This window comes from Peromyscus maniculatus, chromosome 15 (assembly GCF_049852395.1).
Source record: "Peromyscus maniculatus bairdii isolate BWxNUB_F1_BW_parent chromosome 15, HU_Pman_BW_mat_3.1, whole genome shotgun sequence".
Taxonomy (NCBI): Eukaryota; Metazoa; Chordata; class Mammalia; order Rodentia; family Cricetidae; genus Peromyscus; species Peromyscus maniculatus.
This window is the reverse complement of record NC_134866.1, coordinates 38,847,449-38,868,044: the sequence shown is the minus strand read 5'-3', so window position 1 is coordinate 38,868,044 and position 20,596 is coordinate 38,847,449. Positions and strand designations below refer to the sequence as shown.

At 39.0% G+C, this 20,596-nt stretch overlaps 1 protein-coding gene across 2 annotated transcripts in view; it reads right to left on the bottom strand.

The window, feature by feature from the left end:
* Parp8 (poly(ADP-ribose) polymerase family member 8) overlaps window positions 1–20,596 on the bottom strand; it is a 182,815-nt gene that overhangs the window by 33,143 nt on the left and 129,076 nt on the right. For both annotated transcript variants that reach the window (XM_076551870.1, XM_042261529.2), the window contains exons 11-15: window positions 18,754–18,820; window positions 10,545–10,670; window positions 9,504–10,062; window positions 7,839–7,889; window positions 7,641–7,736 (exon numbers count right to left, since the gene is read on the bottom strand). In XM_076551870.1, coding sequence (XP_076407985.1) covers window positions 7,641–7,736; window positions 7,839–7,889; window positions 9,504–10,062; window positions 10,545–10,670; window positions 18,754–18,820 — 899 coding nt within the window. The remainder of the gene's footprint in view (window positions 1–7,640; window positions 7,737–7,838; window positions 7,890–9,503; window positions 10,063–10,544; window positions 10,671–18,753; window positions 18,821–20,596) is intronic.

The window sequence follows — 20,596 nt, the reverse complement described above, 5'->3', positions numbered from 1 at the left end:
TCCATATAAAGTGCTTTGCACACATAAAAAATACTTAAGGAGTGTCTGGTATTGATGAATTCCTGTTGTTCTCTGTGGTGGAGACAGCTCTGCCATGGATCAACTCAAGGTCAAAGCATGAACGTTGGCAGAACAGAAGTACAGTTTCTAAGAGGCAGATATAGAGACAACCAGGAGTCTTGCCATTCCATTCATCAAGTGGACATTTTTCTTTTCAATCACATAACAATTTAACAAATACGTGCTGCTTTAGCTGGATGTATTTTATTCTGAGAATAAAATAAAAGTAGACTTTCCAAATATAGGATATGGGCCATAAGAATAATTTTTCATCTATTTCCTTTGAATGAAATAGATAAATCACAAGATCTGATAATTGTGCTAATAAAATAGTTATTCATCCATATGAATCTTGAGAAAAAAACTTCTCATAAGATCATTTATTTATAGGCTGTGTGATTTATCTTTTTAAACATATTCTGACAAACAACATGATCCTTTTTGTTCTCCTTAAAAAGTCGAACAGAATCTGCCATGGCACCTTCAACCTACCAACCCTCCAATTAATGATTAAGATGGAGAGTACAGAAGTGAGACAGAATCCGGATCAAAGCTCAGCATCCTGATACAGGACATGAATGGTGTGGAACAAATTGTTTAATCCCTATGAACCTAAAACAACATTATCAGACCCACAGGAGTAAATGACTAGAACTTTGAAAACATCAAGTAAGGAATCAATAAACAAACTATCCTCACACAGTGCCTAGTCCACAGTGGGAAATGGGCTCCCCTCCTCAATAAATAATCTGGACACACATTAGGTCAATCATTATCTTCATATTTACCAACATTTTACTGTTTCTCAAACTAAAACTTGGATTTTACTACATAGGTGTAGTAGAATGTATATTTTTAAATACTGAAATGGGGGTTGATATCAACAAAAAGGACTGTGTGTTAACCCAACTGCCCTATAAAAGCTTTAAAGAAAAAAAAAACTAGCAAAAATGGTCTTAACCAACACAATGAAATACTGTAGGGAAGCAAGAAGCATTTACTCAAAACAAATAACTACACCCTGGTAAGAACGCAAACTACGTGTACCAGCTCACGTTTCCTGAAACTGAAAGAGGCAGCATGGAAGTCATTTGCAAAGGACTTTTATGGACCCCATCTGACGGCTCTTGGAAGTCAAGCTCAGAACAATTGTCTGTCCCTGACTGATCTGGAACTCAGCCAGCACTAATCTAATACCCAGGACCAGGACTGGACATTGATCAGTGTTTTGGTCATTACAGGGGCAGTAAGTAACGATGGAGGTAAAGGACACACTAACAAGACTGCTTTGGAGGAGAGACTAAGTAAGAATAAGATGCACGGGGGCTACAAAAGGCTTCTACGCATGCCTGGAAAGATAGAAGGCCACATACTTGGCCAGGACTCCATGTGCTCAAGAAAGATTTGTAGCCAGTCATGGTGGCTTGTGCCAAAAATCTCAGCACTTGAAGGGCTCAGGCAGGAGAATAGCCACAAGTTTGAAGCCAGTTTGAACTAAACAGAAATTTCTTGGCCAGCCAAGAATGAGGAAGAGGAGGAGGAAAAAAGAAAAGAAAACAAAAAAATACAAAAAAAATCAGGAGACGGCATTAAATATCATTTCTAGCTGGTTTTATTATTATAAAGAGGAAATTCAGGCTAGGGTAGAATTATAAACAGGCAGGCTAAGTATTAAAGGAATGCTCAACAAACAGGCACCCTTGCCAAGAAATGGTAAGGCACTTTTAATGATAATTCATCAAGAAATAAATCCTAGAAAAGACAGAGATCTGATTCAAAAGTTGCTGCATTAGTATCTTCTGGATGTCTAGCTTCCAATAAAAAAGAATGAGGCATGCAAAGAAATAATAAAGTAAGGCCCAGGTATAGGAGAAAGGCGACTGATGTACAGAGTCCAAAAAAATGCACAGATACTGGATTGAGTAGCATACACTAAATGATTAAAGAGCAAAAACAGAAACAAACTCTATCTAAATAAAGATAGTATTTCAAAAGAATCAACAGAATTTATTTTAAAAAAGGAAATAAATTCTGGAGTTGACAACTATAAAAGCTGAAATAAAATTCACTGAGCGATGCTATAAATGCATTTGGAGAGTTCAGGAACATTTGTATGTAGGCCAACTGAGATGTGTAACTTCAGTAACAGAAAGAACAATGAAGGAAGTAAACAAAGGCTAAGAAGTCTACTCAGAGCCGGGCGGTGGTGGCGCACGCCTTTAATCCCAGCACTCGGGAGGCAGAGGCAGGCGGATCCCTGTGAGTTCGAGGCCAGCCTGGACTACCAAGTGAGTCCCAGGAAAGGCGCAAAGCTACACAGAGAAACCCTGTCTCGAAAAACAAAAACAAAAAAAAAAAAAAAAAAAAAAAAAAGAAGTCTACTCAGTGCCATCTTATACAAATCTATTAATGATGGAGTCCTAGAAGAGAAGAAAAAGATGTGGGAAGAATATTTGATGAAATACCTCCCTAAATAGCAAATTTGTGAAAAAATTATTAACCTATACTCAAGAAAGCCCAATGAACTCCACTGGGACAAACATAAAGGGATACATGCAAATCTTAATCAAAACACTGGAAGCCCTGGTGATGCACACTGTAATCCCAGCACTTAAGAGGCTAGCACAAGATGATTGCCTGAAGCTCCAGGTTAGCCTAGATTCCACAGTAAGTTTCAGGCCTATCTGGGCTACAGTGAGAGATCTTGTCTCAAAAAACCAAAGATCAAAGCAGAAGTACAGAAAATCACTGAAAAACAGTGACAGAAGAAACCATGAGAGCCGCTCGTCTATATGAGGAAACTTTCACACACACAAGCACACAAAATTCATTTCTTTTCAGAAGCCAAAGGATCAAGGGGAGGAGAAATTCAAATCTAAACAAGGAAAGGGGTTAGCAAATAATTCTATGTGTAACATCACTGTCCTTCAAACTGGAAAAAGAAATGACAATATTCTCAAACAAAATCTAAGAGTCCATTATTAGTGCAACTGTTCCTCAGAAAAAATGAAGGAACACTTCAAGTTGAAACTCCAAGAGTCTTAGACAGGGTACACAAAAACATAATGAGCATGGGTAAGAACTTGAAATGGTAAAAAAACAAATTTTAAAAACTGTATATGCATGTAATTTCTTATTTTTAACATTTTGATCAGTTTCTGTCTAGTTTAAAGTCAAACTACATGAAGCAATAATTTCGAATCTATGTTGGTAGCACAGGAGGTAGTGTGTCTTTGTGCACAGTGGTATAAAGGAGGAAGATCAGACATGTGGAGCATGAGGAGCATGAGCAAGACACCCTGGACAGTGCGGGACTTCCCTGTAGCCTGGTAACCATCAACTTCACCCTACTGAAGGGGAAATAAGGGAACTGAGTCACAAAGTTGTCTCCTGATCTACACACATGTGCTATGACATGTGTGTCATACCCACACCATAATAACATGCACAATAATAAATAATTTTTAAAAGATATAGAGGAACAAAGTTTTCATGTTATTAAAATCAAGTTGGCATTAATCTAAACTAGATTTTTAAATTTTTAAATGCTAATTTACTATCCTAAACAGTTATGAAAACAGATCAAAATTTTATAAGAAAGGAATTAAATGAGATCCTAGAAAATAGCTGTTTAACGCACACAAAAAAGCTAGTATCATAGAAACAGATGAATAGGGAAAGACGTAATTTGTAGAGAAAATAAATAGGAAACCAACATCCTTTTCTTGGTAGTAGGAATGGAGGAGAGAGGCAGAAGGTGGGAGGGAACTGAAGAGCGTATAGATATTACAATAACATGAGACGAACAAACTTGTTGAAGATAAAATTGCTCTTAGAGATGACAGATACAAAAATCACAAATATGCAAACTAATTGTATAAACACAGGCTGAATAACACATTCTTCCAAACTACATGAGGGAAATAGTGACAGGTGTAGGTACAAATGGACAGCTCAACAGTAGAGAACTCAGTACTTCTATTTTCAATAACAGTTAGAAAAGTAAATGAAATCAAATACAAGAATAAAGCCAATGTAATGAAGGCCCTGTTATAATTTTTTTTTTTAATCCACACAACCAACAATCCTCTGTCTTGAAAGCGACTGCTGTAGTTTAGGTTTGAGTGCTGCCCAATGTCCCACATGCTAAAGCCTTGCTTCTTAGATAGGTCCTGTAGGAAGATGGTGGGAGCTTGAAAAAGTGGGGCCTAGAGTGGAATTACTAGGTCATTGGTGTGTGTGGGGTCTCAGCCACTTCTGTTCTCTCTTGCTCCTGGGACAGTGGGTGTGCAGCTCTGCTGTCTCATTTGCCTGCTGTCATATCCTGCCACAACACATGTCAGAGTAATGTAACTAACCGATCATGGACTAGGACCTTCCGATCTATGAGCCAAAAATAAGTCACTTCTTTTTATATGTTGATTATCTCTGAACCAATGAGCTGGCTCACAAGCCTTCCTTAAGTATTACCATAAATAGGAAAAAGTAACTAAGAAATCTTCTATAGATAGTCATTTAAAAAAAGCCAAAAATAACTTATTAGAACTAATAATGAAATTCAGCAAACTTACAGAACACAAGGATAATCTACAAAAATCATTTGTATTGCTTTATACTAACAAGAACTACCTGTAAATTAAATAAAAGAATTCATTTACATAAAATTTATCCAGAAAATACAGAATTCAGATACTAAAAAAAGTTAAAATAGGACTGAAAGAAAATTTAAAAGATCCCAAATAAGTGAAAAATATCCTATGTTTATGCTTTGGAAAGATTATCATGAAATTGTATCTTAGCCCATGCAAACTGCCAATAAAACAAACTTCTAATTCTCATCATTTGGTAACTAGAAAACCAAAAGAGTCGTACAACAATAAGACCAGAGACATGTCGGGCAGTGGTGGTGCAGCCTTTAGTCCCAGCACGTGGGAAGCAGAGGCAGGCAGATCTCTGTGAGTTCAAAGCCAGCCTGGTCTACAGAGCGAGATCCAGGACCGGCACCAAAACTACACAGAGAAACCCTGTCTCGTGAAAAAACAAAAAACACCACCAACAAAAGACCAGTGACAGATGCCATTCTGTCTCATTGGGAGAAGAGTGAGGGAGTTGTCTCTATTATCTGATCCAGTGGATTCCACCTCACTATGCAGTACAGCTCAGCATCCCACTCCCACTGACATCACACGAATGCTTGGATTTCAGTATATTGATCTGGGAGGGAAGACAAATATTTGGTGTATAGCTAATGACAATAATTCCCAAACTGATGTACAGGTTAAATGCAAACTTATACAAATACCAACTGCTTTTATGCTTTTATTTGCAAAAAATAGATAAGATGACCACAGAACTGATAGGCCAAAGCAAGGGAGTCCAACTAACCAAAGTTATCTTATAAAAGGGGAACAAGGCTAATGCATACTTCTTAGATTTCACTCTTACTACAGAGCTATGTAGACCAAGACTTGTAATCCTGGTATAACTTCAGACATTGAGATCTGTGGAAATAAAATGTATAGTCCAGAAAAAATTAATGTATTTACGGCCAAATGATTTTCAAAGGACCACAATCATTAAATAATAGCTTTCAATAAATCCATTAGAGAGACTGGGTCCACACCTGCAACACAACATATCTGAATCACAGCTTCACATCCCTGCAAAAATTAACTTCAAAACAATCACTCATTTACATGTGAGACCAGTTATAAAATTCTTAGAAATAAACATTTGTACTGTTGTGGCTTTTAATTAGGTGGCAGTTCCTTAGACACACATAAAAAAATGTAAGAAATTAAAAGTGTTAGACTTCATCAAAGTATGAAACTTTACTGGATCAAAGATATTACCAAGGAAATATAATGGAAAGCACACAAAATAAGGTCTTTTTCATTTATATATGGTAGTGATCTAGTAATAAAGATATAATATCCAGAATAGAGAATATTTGCTATTCAGTAATAAAAATTAAAATAACTCAACATGAAAATGAGAAAAGGTTTTGAACAGATATTTCTCTCGAGATATACAAATGGCCAATAAGCATGAAAACATTATCAAAATCACTCATTATGACGGTATTACCAAAATCAGAGAGCTATACACTGGAATGGTTACACATATACGTATATCCTCACACACTCTTTGGAAGAAGAAAAAAGAAAAGGGAATGCAGATATGGAGAAAGGGAAACTCATATACTGATAGTAGGAGGGTGCAATCACTATGTAAACAGTTCAGCCATTCCTCAGAAAGAGAGTAAACACAGGTCCTAGAGATTCCATCAGCTGATGAATGAGTAATTCTATCTGGTGAGTCCATCCATAAAATGAAATATTGGATGATGAAAAGGAACAGACTATTGATCTATGCTGCAAGGATGAAACTTGAGAGCATACAAATTCATAGAAGAGGAGAATAAATCAGTGGTTGCCAGGCCACCAGGAAAAGGGAGAGAGTGCAAATGATTGTTAGGAGTTCAGGGTTCTTCTTTAGGTAGTGGAAATATTCTGGAATTAGTGATGATGGCTACAATCATGGTTATATTAAAAATCACTTAACCGTGCACATTAATGACTTAAACATTGTATTGATTACTTTATTGTTGCTGTGACAAAATATCATGCCCAAAAGCTTCTTAGAGAAGACAGAATTGATTTTGCCTTATTGCTCCAGAGGACTTGAAGGGCAAGGAAGGCACAGCAGCAGGAGCAGAAGCAGGAGGCTGAGAGGTCACCTCTCAACCCCACACAGGAAGCAGGGAAAGAAAGCCATACGTAGGGCCAAGTTATAAATCCACAAAGCCTTCCCCAAGGCCCTGTCTACTAGAGTTCCATAAGCTCCCCAACAGCACTACCACCTCGGGACCAGGCATTAAAATATTAGAGCCCAGGAGGCACAGTTCTCATTCAAACCACCCCAAGAATTACCAAAACTTCAACTTAAAAACTGGCTTTTTAGCAACTTTTATTGATTAAAGTTTTATAAAGTTATTATTGCAAAAAGTTTTTAAATTGAATAATCCACCCTCCAAAGCATGTGTGTCCACTGATTTCCATTTCCATACTTCTTTGGTGGTGTGACAACTGTGTTATTAAGTTTCGGACTCTCTTCTAACTTTCCCAACGCTATTGTGTACCTGCTCAAATTCACATGGAACCTCTCCATATTCTAACCATATTTTAAATTATGGAGTTTTGAACAAACACACTAAAGCATCCTAGTTTTTTTTTTTGTTTTTTTTTTTTTGGCCTTATAAAAAGCTGTTTCCAGAACCTATGTGTTATTAGATAAACATATAAATACAGTTTATGAGACTTATTGCCTATATAGAAATAGATGTAAATGGATCCAAAGATGATGGGCATAAGGAGCACAATCTTAATAGAAAATTACTTACTCTTTCACAGATGCTTCCAGAAGTAACGCTAACTCATTTCCATCCAAATGACAGCACTTAGTATACATTAGTTTGCCCTAGGAAGTATTTATCTTAAGCTGTATTTGTTTACTTTCATACTGGAATGCTTTCACTTACATTTCTTGTTAACATGGAAATTCAGTCCGGAAGTACTTACCCTAAGCATGGGGCCATTTTGAAACACGTGCGGCTCGTCACAGACCACACAGTATTCATTCAGTACGGGGATCCGCTGCTCGGCAAACTCAATAGTCTGGGTAAAACAATGCAAGGAAATGAGCCAGCGAGGGTCTCAGATGATGAGAAAACCCAGCAAGGACAAGGTCCTCCCACCGTGGATGGTCTTAATTCATACCTGCACCAGGAAGCCGCGGTCTCGGATTGGAATGCATTTTGCACCATTTGTCTATGAAAAGCAAAGTTTTAAAAAAAAACAGTAATTTTTCATTGAGGAGAATGTAGAAATCACAACTTCTACCTTTTTTTTTTTCAGAAATGAATGCAGAAGGCCAATGAGTATTGTAAGCTGTTATGATATTAAAATATTGAATTTCATTATAGACTGATTTTGTCATATTTGCATAATCTGCTATATTTGCCTAAACAAAATGATATTCTTTATTTCTCATTTTTTAGTAGAAATATCTGCCATTGTTACATGAAAAGAAAGTTCGTTTATTCTATTACTGATCAAAAAACACCCACACCATCATTAGAATATTCAAATCTAATCAATGATTCCTCCAAGGAAAAATAGACAGCTGTTAGCAAAGCCCCCCCCCCCCTCCCCCCCGTACTAAATCTCTTAGCGGGCCAAGTACATGGGGGAAAATGTGTTTTCTTTCACAAACTATCTGAAGATATCTTTGTGGGTAAAATGATGGGAAACATTAGGAATTGATTGACATAACTTTCCCCATGTCATTAAAGCATACCTTTAAATGAACTTTTAGTATAGTCATATAAAATTATAGAGATTGTCAAGTTTAATGCCAACAAGTGTACTTTTACAGTGATATCTATAAGTCAGTTGTAGGAGAAAATCTATGTATGGATGACTTCCTAAAATCAGTCTCTTGTTTTTGTCAACTTACATATGGCTGGGTATATCATATGCATCGTTAAACTGACACTCACAACATGCACATATTTAAAACAGCAAACAAAAGCTTTTATCTGCCATTTCTGAATATGTAACTGCATGTATAATTTAAGTCTGTCTGAAGCTGACTGCAATGCCAATCACTGGAGAGGTGAATTTTGAGTAGGGTTGATTCACAGTCAATACCAACCATACACTCATCAACTGGACCCACATCCTCCCACCCAAAAAAAATGGCTTTAGCATTAAAAGGACATCAAGAAAATCTTTGTGAGAGACTCTTAGACGCTATCACCAACAATAATGTTCACAGACAAAATTCTCTAACACATAACTGAAATATTCTTCTTAATTATAAGAAAAGTGTGGTCCTCCACTATTTGTGGGGTGAAAGAAAAGATTAAATAACCTATTTAATAAAGATTAAAAACTTTATAAATCTAACTGAATTCCTTCTATTTTTAGTAGAATTCAATGGGTAGGAATACAAACAGGATGGCAAATCAGTGATTACATTTTTCCCCTGAACCAATACTAACTGTTCTTTGCCACCTGTAAATACCTAGTATACATAAATAATATCCCCCCCCCAAAAAAAAAACCCAGCAAATTTAAAAACAAAACAAGTCAAATGAATCTTGCATCTTCTCCCAGGTCTTATAAAAAAATGCATACAAATCCCCTGCCCCTTCGCTACATTTAAGAAGACAAGATTAAGCCGGGCGGTGGTGGCGCACGCCTTTAATCCCAGCACTCGGGAGGCAGAGGCAGGCGGATCTCTGTGAGTTCGAGGCCAGCCTGGGCTACCAAGTGAGTTCGAGGAAAGGCGCAAAGCTACACAAGAGAAACCCTGTCTCGAAAAACCAAAAAAAAAAAAAAAAAAAGAAAAAAGAAGACAAGATGAAAGTGTTTACGCACAGGAGGCTGGGAAGAAGACGAAGATGGTGTTAAAATACCGATAAGCCCTGAGGTAAGCGAGAGCCTCCTGCCCTCTGCATTGGGTTCCTTGAAATGCTCTGTTTTCGATGACTTGGGGGCGTTGGAGTAAGACTTGCTGAGCAATTTGTGATTTTTCAACCCATATAACTCTTCCATTCTGAGATTACTGGAGTAGGACCTGCTTAGCAGTTTGTGGGGCTTCAAGCTGGTGTTGTGCTCACATCGCGGGTCTCCAGAACAAGAGCGAGTCAATAACTTATGCGATTTGAGCGTGAGGCAGTCCTCCTGCTTGCCCGCTGCGGGGCAGGGCCGGCCCAAGAGTTTGTGCGATTTGATGGTGGACATCGCCTGCTCGGCCCTGGGGTCGCTGGACAGCGAGCGCCCGAAGGTCCTGTGCGTCTTGGCGCACACGTCATCAGCTTTGACAGTGCTAGAGCAAGTCCTCCGCAGCAGCTTGTGCGTTTTGGAGATGCCGTCTTGTTCGGATTTCAGTTTGGATTTGCTTTTGCCACAACCAGGGGGAGGATAGCTGGGCGACCTTGAAGATGATCAACAATTAACACAGGGCAAAACTGGACCTAACCTTAGTGTCCCAGCTCAACATATGCTACCACCTCATCAACAGCACACACACACCCCCGCCCCCGCCCCGTTAGGACCCAAACCAAAGATGGATGCAGACTGGGTCACAGGAATTCAGCCACACCTGATAAACACAAGAAGATTCTAACATGGTTTCTCCCTCCAACCTATCCCAGAGCCCCATGAAGAACTGATTTTTGGAGGAATCTCTATGTCATGCAAAAACAAAATCTAACTTTCACAAATTTTACCAATATTGACGGTCAAAATAAATAAATAAGCACATCCATGTTTTTGATGGACTACCTCTAATTTAGTATTTTGTTGGAAGTCATACAGAAAACAAGACACCTAGGCAAGAAAGAATACTTTGGACTGAGTAGCGTGGCACTCTAAAGGCTGAGCACGAAGACAAGGATGAAGACGCCGGTTACCAACCTGCGCAAGGTAGTAAACAAATGTAGAGGAGACTTCACCTTCTTCTCTGACAGCTTCTTACCGTGCAGGCAACTGGACTTTTCTTTGCTCTGTTTCCACTGCTGAGTTACAAACGTCTGCATGATCCTGGCAAACCCAAGGCAGCTCTGTTAGCTCAGTCCCAACACCATCAAAATGAATATTTCTGGGTTTTGCTTGTGTGCTTGGGAGGGGAGGGGTGCTGTTGCTGTTTTGCTTTGAAACTGGGGTCTCGCTACAAAGACCAAGGTGGCCTCCAACTCCCAGAGAACAGGCAGCCTCTGTCTTCCTAGGACTGGGATTAAAGGTGTGTGCCACCACACACTCAATACCGTGTCCACCAATACTTCGGTATTATTTCAATGAGAACACATTATCAAGGGAAAATAACACAACCATGAGGAAAATGCTAAGTTAAGACTTGTACAACCTTCATTGTGCAACTTTCATATTAAGGAAGCCAGAACATAAGAAATTACCATGGCTTTTTTATGACAAGTTGTATCATAGCAAGTGATTAAGAAACCTACTTATTAATAAATTAAAATAAAATACTGGCATGATTTAATTACCCAAATTACCAGAGAGTTTATGAAATAAGAGATTCAAAGAGAATCCTGAGAGTGGCCTTCAGGATCAGTTACTTTTATATGAATTATTTTAAGTGAAGCCAACTTTTCACTTGATTGTTGCATCTATGGTTTTTCTTCATGAAATAGAACACCAAACTGTAAAACTGTATGTAGAAACAAATGATGTAAAAATATATGGTCTTCAAGCACAGCCCAATCACCTCTTTATATGCTATTTTGTTTTTCAAAATTCTATATTCCTAAAATTTCTTAGTTATTATCATCAGGTTGGAATTTAGTAATTCTTGGTCTCAGAATTTTCCACAATATCTGCTTCCTTGGTGCTTTATGGGAAAGAATTCTGGAGTGCAAACTCTGAACTAGAACAGCATGTTATCTGCAAAGGACCTGAGGCTGTGGCTGTGCATCCCTCCTGCCAAGTCACAGGACAGGAAGATCCCTTAATGCTGATATCTCAGTAGATGTGAAATTTTACAATTACATATTACATGTACAATACATTCAACGTTTTTGCTTTCTTTAAAAAAAAAATCCCTTCAAGTTTGCCTGGTTGTGGTGTACTTTCGCTATTTCGACAAACTGCTTCTAGGAGAGAAAATTGATAATAGTATTTGTTTATAAGTTAGACTATGCCAGGGACTAAAATAAAGCTCTGTAAAATAAAAGTGTTCCTCTTAGTTCCAGAAAGTAGTTATTACTCCACACACTGAGATAAGGCATATGTTCAGGGGAGAAGGTGTGGCTCTTAGCAAGAAGGGCAAATTCTTCAACACCCTTCAGGTCTCAGCTAACCCAGCTCAGCACTTCTTCCTCTGTTGGCCTCTCTTCTGATATCTTTGATGTGTTCAGAGTCATGTCCGAATTATTTGAGGTCATTAGGTTAGAAGAAGTCACGAGAAAGGGGAGAGTAAACTCTACATTGACTGATTTTGTGATTCCAAAGTCACAGGAAATTTGCCCTGGATCATAAGAACAGGGGATCTCTTTATTTTATTTTTATTTAATGTCTGAAGACTTTATTTACTTGATTTTTCAGGAAGATTTGAGTGTATTGGTATCACCATGATCACTATTTCTCCTTGTTCTAATAAAAAAAAACTCATTGAAACCATTTTTGTACCAACTAGACTTAAATTCTTTTCCTCCTATGATGAAGGTTCCTATTCCTATGACCAGTCACCTAAGAAGGCTACCAAGTGCATCCTAGACAAGCTAATTGGAACCAAAGGTCTTAGCAGGTTAAATGGCCAAAATATCTCTCACTTTCAGGTTGCATTGTTATTCCAAAATGTGGCTTGACCTTCTAACAGTAGCTCTCAAATATAATAAGATCCTAATTGTCCTTAGTTGTAAAAAGAATCAACTGCTTCTTGAAAGACAGCTAATGTCACTGCTGATCCAACGTGTGTGTAAATGTATGTATACATGTATGTGTAAGTATATAATGATCATGTATATATGTATATACATATATATAATGTGATCGATCATATTGTGCTATGATCACATGTGCTATAATGACCTTCTTCTCACAACACAGAGCCACCGAAATATTTTAATATTTATTAAGAGAAGGACAAACAGGCAACTGATGTCTCAGCCACTTTCTGATCAAGGGTTCAGGGTCATCTGGACAAAAGCATGCATAACATCTGGACAAGAGAGTACATAAAGGCAACATCATGATTTACCATCTCTTGATTTCAGAAGAACAGTACACAAGAGTAGTATTAGTCTGTCACTGTAGTCATGGTCAGTTTCAGCAAAAATCATCTGCTCAAAACCTTTTTCATGGTGTTGGTTTAAATTTGGGGTCATACAGTTCACATGTAAGGTAATTTAGCATTAGAAATGTAGAAGCACACGAATTAGGGACTTTTACCGAATTTTACATTTGCCTTTTACAAGTGTTTGAAGCCAAAGAAGACTCACACTATTTTCTCACCGTGAACAGAACCTAACCTTGATCAAGTAGGCATGAAGTCATACATGGCCACTATTTCTGTGACATTCAGCCTTTTAATGACAGACACCCCATCACATGGATCACCACTTTTTGTCAGATCAGCCATGAAAATTTTTAAGTATTTTCTCTTAAGCTCTTTTGTTGACTTGACTCTCACACAACAGTCACTCAGTGCCAAACACATTCCACAGTATACCCATGGCAAAAGGGTACATACGTTTATATGACAGACAAACCAGCGCATGGGTCAAAAGGATTGATCTAGAAATAGATTCGGACTCTAGCATTTTCTGGTTGGCTGGCGTTAAAGAAACTATTATATATGCTGGACTTCAGTGTCATCACTGAGGAACTAGGATCCTAAGAGTTCTTATGCATCCCAGAGCTACTGTAAGGACTAAGTGATTGACTGTGTGTCAGTACTTGGAATGGAAGTCACTCACACACTAAGTACTTGGTCCCAGTACCCCAAAACACCAGGGGTGGATCACAGAACACTCTGAATGTAGTTATCTACTTAGTAAAAACTGATCTGAACAGCACATAGCCTGGATTCCAAAACAGCATTCTTTCCTATGTTTCAAGGAAGATAACCTCTTCGCATCTGAATCTTTTCTTATGGACTATCATGAAGATGAGACTGGAAATTTTAAATCATGTTATTTAGGCTAGATGGGAACTGAAGAACCTCAGTCAAATCCACTTGTAATTAAAGAAACTTAATCATGTACTGGACAGAAATTCATCAAAAAAGCATGAAAAAATAATATAACCCGTATTAACAAAATCCCTACATAACTAACATTCATTCATAGAAGAAAGTAATGTTTTCAAAAACATTAACCACCAGGCCGGATCTATGAATTGAACCAGTCTCTTAAGCACAAACCTCAGCATACAGCTTTCTTTAATTTCTCAGGCTTACAACTACAGACACTGTTTCTTTGTCCAAACTCATGTGATACGATCATGAGCCACTATAGGCAGAAAGTTGTTTATTTTGGGGTGTGTGGGTGGGTGTTTAATTCTTGTCTTGTTTTGATCAGCCCCATCCCACTAAATAAATAAATACAAACAAACAAACAAATAAATAAAAAGATGCTTTGAAAACAGAGCCAGTCCTATTGACGGAGGTGTGGGGTAAACCAGCACCAAAGTTGTAAGCATGGGAGAACTGTCCCCAATATTCATCTGCCATGTGGCCACATGGGCAGGGGAGAGATGCCCCCCCGCCCTCCACATCAACACCTGAGGTCGGAAGGGCAGGAGATCTGCCCCTGCCTGCCACCAACTGAAACACTCGGGAGGGCAGACCCTGCATCTTGCCTGGGCAGCACAATAGAGCCAACTCCATTGGCAGAGGTTTGGGCAACCCAGCCCCGATATTGTGAGCATGTCACGTGGAGGCAAGGGCAGGAGAGAGATGCCACCCCTCATCGATGCCCGAGGCAGGTGGGAGAGCTGGCCCTGAGGTCCTAAGAGGAGGAGAGCTAGCCCTGCCTCTCATCTGCTGCAGCACTCAGGACAGTGGTCCCTACACCCCACCTGAGCAACAGAGAAGAGCTAGCCTTGAAGATATAGGTGTGGGAGATGGGAGAGCTGACCCTGAGGACTTAAAAGCAGAACTGGTCCCACACCTTGCTCATCTCCTCAAGGGGTGAACTCGCCGAGGCAATGCAGAAGAGCTCACCCTGGTGGTGAGGACAAGGGAGAGCTAGTGGGCTGACCAACCCAGCAACTATCCAGGCCCACCTTCTTAGAACTAGTGTTATGCGTTGGCCCACCCCATCTATGATCTGCTGCTGGAGCATGTGAAGGGACTGGCCCAGCAGACTCAAAGCTGCAGGATCTCCACAACTCAGGGCAACAGCAGGATAACCAGGAGGAGTCCCAGTGAGGGCCCGAGCATCCATAGTGCAGCAGCAACCAGATGCCTGGAACCAGGCCAACAATTCTTTGTAATGAATACTTGCAAGTAAAGATACATAAACAAAAGGGTTTACTACATGACTCTCTGTGTCACACTACAGCTTCCATGATGAAATTCCGCCCCCTCTTTTTTTCTTTTCTTTTTTCTCTTACATGTTATGGGGGGGGGGTGTTGGAGGCTGCAAAGGCAGAGGGCAAATATGCAGGGACAGGAAATGAATGTATGATGTGAAAGACACAAATAATAAATAAAAAGAAAGCTAAATGAAAAAAAAAAAAACCAGCAGTGCCATGGTAACATAATGTAAATGTGCCCCCATGCTCCTCTCCAAGATGGGTAAGCCATGGATTCATGTAAGGAAAAAAAAAAAAAAGTCTAACTGAAAAAAGTAAACAAATAAATAAAACCAGTTGCACTGGAGAAGCTTCCTTAATTCCAGAACAGAAATTTGAAGATGCCCCATGTGAGTCTTTAAAAGAGAACATTGCTATAATGTGCTAAACATCCCTTGTAAATTTAATTTAGCTTCAGAGACACAGAATGTTAAATGTTAAGGGTTAACTATCTGATGCTGCATTTGTGTGCACATCTAGACTCAAAACTGAGCAGCTAAAAGAGCAGTCCCCCCACTTCAAATGCAATTATGCATAATTCATATCTGAGCAAAGTTACCTTGGTGTAGTGTCATTAAAAACTGGGACAATCCTAGAGGTCTAAGATAGGGACAAGCCCAGACATCACATAAGACTTCCGGCACCAGTAAAAAAGGAAGCTGACACAGAAAATTGTAAAGTATTTTCTCTTAGAACATTACTCAATAAAGGCTGACATATGATGAAGATGAAAATTCATTAAACTGAAAGGGAAAGACGTGGGCCGCATCCTGATCAAGGAACTAAACCACTGCAGTAGTGCACAGGGTCAGACAGGCTCTTACTAAATCAAGTTTATGGATCTGGAAGAATAAATAGTCCTTCAAGAATTCTTACGAATTCTAAAAGCTGAAATTCTGATAAGCACAGCACTTATTATTCACATTATGACCACAGTTAACTGGGGCATATGTCAGTATTTTCAGTCAGCTTTTTGATCCGTATAGAAAGATAGAAGACAACAAAGAAGGATTGGAAGGCACAGTAAAGGGAAGCCGTGATGTTAAATTAAAACAGCCATGATGGGGACCAGTGAAATGGTTCAGTAGGTTAAAAATGCTCGCTGTGCAGTCTGATAACCCCAGGACTCACTTGAAATGGAAGAGAACTGACTCCACAAAACTGTCTTACACACACACATAGCAAAAATTTAAAAAGAAGATGATAGATAGATAGATAGATAGATAGATAGGTGATAGATAGATAGATAGATAGATAGATAGATAGATAGATAGATAGATAGATAGACAGACAGATAGATAGATAGACAGACAGAAGGAAAGCTAGAACAGTCATTATGAGAACTAGAATACAGCTTCTTCAAACTATTAAAATAGAAGTAGCAGGTGATCTAGCAACCCCACCTATAAGCATTTATCCAAACAAATAAAATCTGTAGAGAAGAGATTTCTGCACACTCATGTCTGCTGCAGCACTATTCAAAATGGACATGAGATAGAAACAAACGAAGGGCCCAATCAGACGACTGCATTGGCTGCAAGTAAGTGCTGCAGACCTGCAATTCCAGCACTGACACAGGCTGACTGATACTGGAGAGGCCAGCCTGGGCTACCTAGTCAGCCTCTACCTGAAAGAAACCGAAACAATGAAGCATGGGCAAGGACACATGAACCATGCTTCCATAAAGCATCAGAATCCTGTCATTCACAAGGTCATGGATGGAACTGAGGGTCATATTAAGTAACCGAAGGCAAGTAGAGAAGAAAAGCTCCAGGTGCTCTCTTTTCTCTGCAGCATCTAATTAAATATGTTGGTCTTGCTCCTGTGCACAAGATAAACACAATGGTGGGGGGGGGGCGCAGTACAGAGGTGGACGGCAGGGAGTTAGAGCATGGAGTACTAACTTACAAAAAGACAGGAATTAGAAGCTCTGTGTGCTGTTGCCCAGCACCAGGATCACAGGTAAAGATTCTGTCTGTTTACTTCAAAAAGCTGATTTTGAATATTTTCATCACAGAGATGTGATGCTGAAGAAATAAATATTTTGAACTTGTGTAGAATCACCAAATGCTGTCCCAATACTGTGTGTAATGTTTATGCATTGCTAAAAAATAAATATTTTAAAAATAAAAAAAAATGATATTTACTAGGAAACAAAAATTTGTATTTTGGTATTATTGACAAAAGTTTAATTTGTAAAGTGAACCATCCCACAATGTGTGTGTTTTCAAAACAGTACATTGTAGGTTTACATAATAAATGTATGTGTTATATATTGATATGTTTTAGAGTTAAAAGCCAATGGATAAGAAAAGATCTCTCCTATTCGTATGGAGTGGTCTGATATCCTTTTATGGAAGGCTGGGGCTCATCTAGCTCCTGTCTGAATATAGAACTTTGTTCCCTATGCAAGAAAGGTCAGCAAAGGAGACAATGTGGACAGCATAGTTATTCCTTCAGGCAAACCACAAGTACTCAGGATCCACACAGTCTTGCTGGCCCCAACGTCTATACCTTCACACATAACAGAGTGTAACTGATTTCAGAGAAGCTTAAAAGTCAACTCCGATGTCTGTAATGCACCACTTTTCTTCTCAAAGACATAATGCATGCTGCCCTTGTATTCGGCTCTATCAATAATTTTTTTTTTCTTTCTGCATTTTTTAAACCCAAGATTTTAGGTAAAAACAGACTTAAAAATCAGAAAACAAAAGTGAATTAGAGTTTAAAAGAAAAAAAAAAAACACTATCAGTAAGACCCTGTGAGATTTTGACAGGTACAATAAACAAAAACTTGATTCATCTTTTCTCAGCCCTCCCAACCTGTTATCATCTATTTCTACATCACATCTATTAATAATAACAAAGTATGCCAGAATCTCAGTGACCATATAAATGATAGGTCATAAATGCTAATGATGACATATTAAAGAACGGATCTGCTTATTCAAATAAATTCTAAGCACGGTATGTTTGGGGGGAAGCATGTCCATTTGTAAAAAAGATAAACTGAGATACTATTAATGAAGGACCAAGAATAAAGAGGAAGAAAATTCACAAAGGAGGGCTTCAAAGGCATCAGCATGGGAAACAGGAACAGCAGTGAGACAGTGGGGGCTAACCAGCTACCATCCCCAGGCCACATGAATAAACAGCGAAAACCCCCACAACTGAATAGTAAGAAGGGGCAGCTGGAAAAGGCTGTGTCTCAGCAGGACAGAAAAAACAAATGTAAACAAGCCAGCTCAAGGTGAGTCCCGTGGGAGAAAGCTTGGTCGCCCCTAATCCATCTCCCTGCCTTTGCTTTTCTGCTGGGCCCACCAGAGAGAGAGAGACTCCATGTTCACATGGGGAAGAAGGGTATAGTGTGGGATGAGCAGATGTGGACCAGAAGCTAGAAGGGCCCGGGAGGCTGGAAAGGGAGCTTTGAGAACTGAATCCTGGATGCAGCTCTTTGCGCCAAGATGATGTCCTATCCCCGGGGACTCACTTGCAAGAGATGTGAGAGAATAAAAACTGAGCAAAGGAACAAAATGGAAATGCACTTCTCCTGAAAAGCAATTTGCTTCTGACTCTTCGGCAAACTTACTTTTTCAGCTGATGTCCCAATCCAAATCGCTCTTTTGTAGAAATCTGAAAGACATCAACTGTGGGCACTGGAAAGAGGGGGGGAAACACAGTTAAATACTGACTTGAAACTCAGTCACAAAAGATGACTGAATTACTATTGTGAGCATGTGCCCATACACCCACACACATACAAAGTATGCACACTCTTCTTTGTAGCATTGCTTTAATTATATAAGTGTTAAATATAAGATCATTACAGGCTGTGTATCAATGTAAATATCTGCATCTGTTATAGCACATAGAAATATGAAAAGTAATCTTAAAATGAGCAATAGTTTCAACAACCACACGTAGGACAGTTCAGGGAACATTTTAAAATTATAAGTGAAACATGTTAGTAAATAAAACATAACTTTTTAAACAGTGAGCAATGAGGATAAACCATAGATTTAATTTTCACTGTACATGCTCTTGATGTAGTGCATATTTCACTATATGCATTTGTATATATATACATATATACAGATGTGTGTTTGTATACATTTAAATAAATAACTCTTAAAACTAGTGACTTACCATAAATAATTATTTGGAGACATGAAATTGATTATTTAACTTTAAGTGTTTTAAATTTGAAATCTTTATTTGGCATTGTAGTGGAAGAGTGAAAACGGCAATAAAAAATAAAAAGCATTCAAGCAGAGGTACGTATTAAAGCTGTAAGTCTGAAATAGCCATCATATACACATATGTACAACTGTAACGCCGGAACTACTCAGGGAGGGGAGAATGCTGGGAAAGAGGTTGTACATGATTGGTGTTCAGGCATCCATCAAAGAAGCCTGGTGAGGAACAGCCAAGAGGGTGGAGACTCCAGAACACTAGCTGAACACACATTCACAAAATGCTTTCAAGAAAGGGAAACAACCGATTAACTAATTAAGATGGCGAGTTAAGATGAGTACTCAACACTGGTCACAGGACTATTTAGCAACATTAAAGTCTTGGGGAACATGGATTCGTGTGTGAAGTGACGGCCCCATAATCTGGCCTGAGTGGATTTTAAGAGAGGGGAAAAAAAGAAAAGAAGGGCACAGAGAAAACACTCATAATAAAATCTGACAGTCAAGAAAACACAGTACTTTAGGACCAGCTGAAAGGGAATTTGAGGTCAAGGGTTTTATTTAATTTTCCAGATTGCAAAAAGAAATGTTTCTTGATGAGAATCTTCTGGGAGGAAAAAAAGATGGAATAGTACCAGAAGGAAAGGGACAATTGCTGAAGTGTTGTAATCACATGAAAGGGGAGGAAAATTAGTGCACAAATCACAGTGTGACACCACAGCAGCACCAAACGTGCCCAGAAAAATAAGGGTTGGGACAACTGGAGCCAGTGCTGTCCTTCTACAGGCCACACTCAGATCACACATGTGCCACAGTTCTTAGCCCACACTGCCTACTCAGGGATGGAAGCACTCCGTCCCCTAGACACCCATCAGTTCCACTCTAAAAAACGGTCTAGCCCTTCCATACAAGTGAAGGAGACTGTAGACATCAGTCCAAGCTCATGTGACCCAAACAAGATGTCACTGTATTAAAAGAAAAGTCCTGAAAATTCAGTGCAATATTTCTTTCAAAGAAAAGGATAAAAAAGTGAGTAGCTAGCTCAACAGTTCAATGTGCTTAGTGCTCCAGCAAAGGACCTAGGTTCAGTTCCCAGCACCCACATAGTCACTCATAAATGTCTGTAACTCCAGCTGCAGGAGACCTGATGCTTTCTTCTGGTCTCTTTGTGCACCAGGCATGCACACAGTGCTCGGACTTAATATGTAGGCAAAACACTCATAAAATAAGAACTTTAAA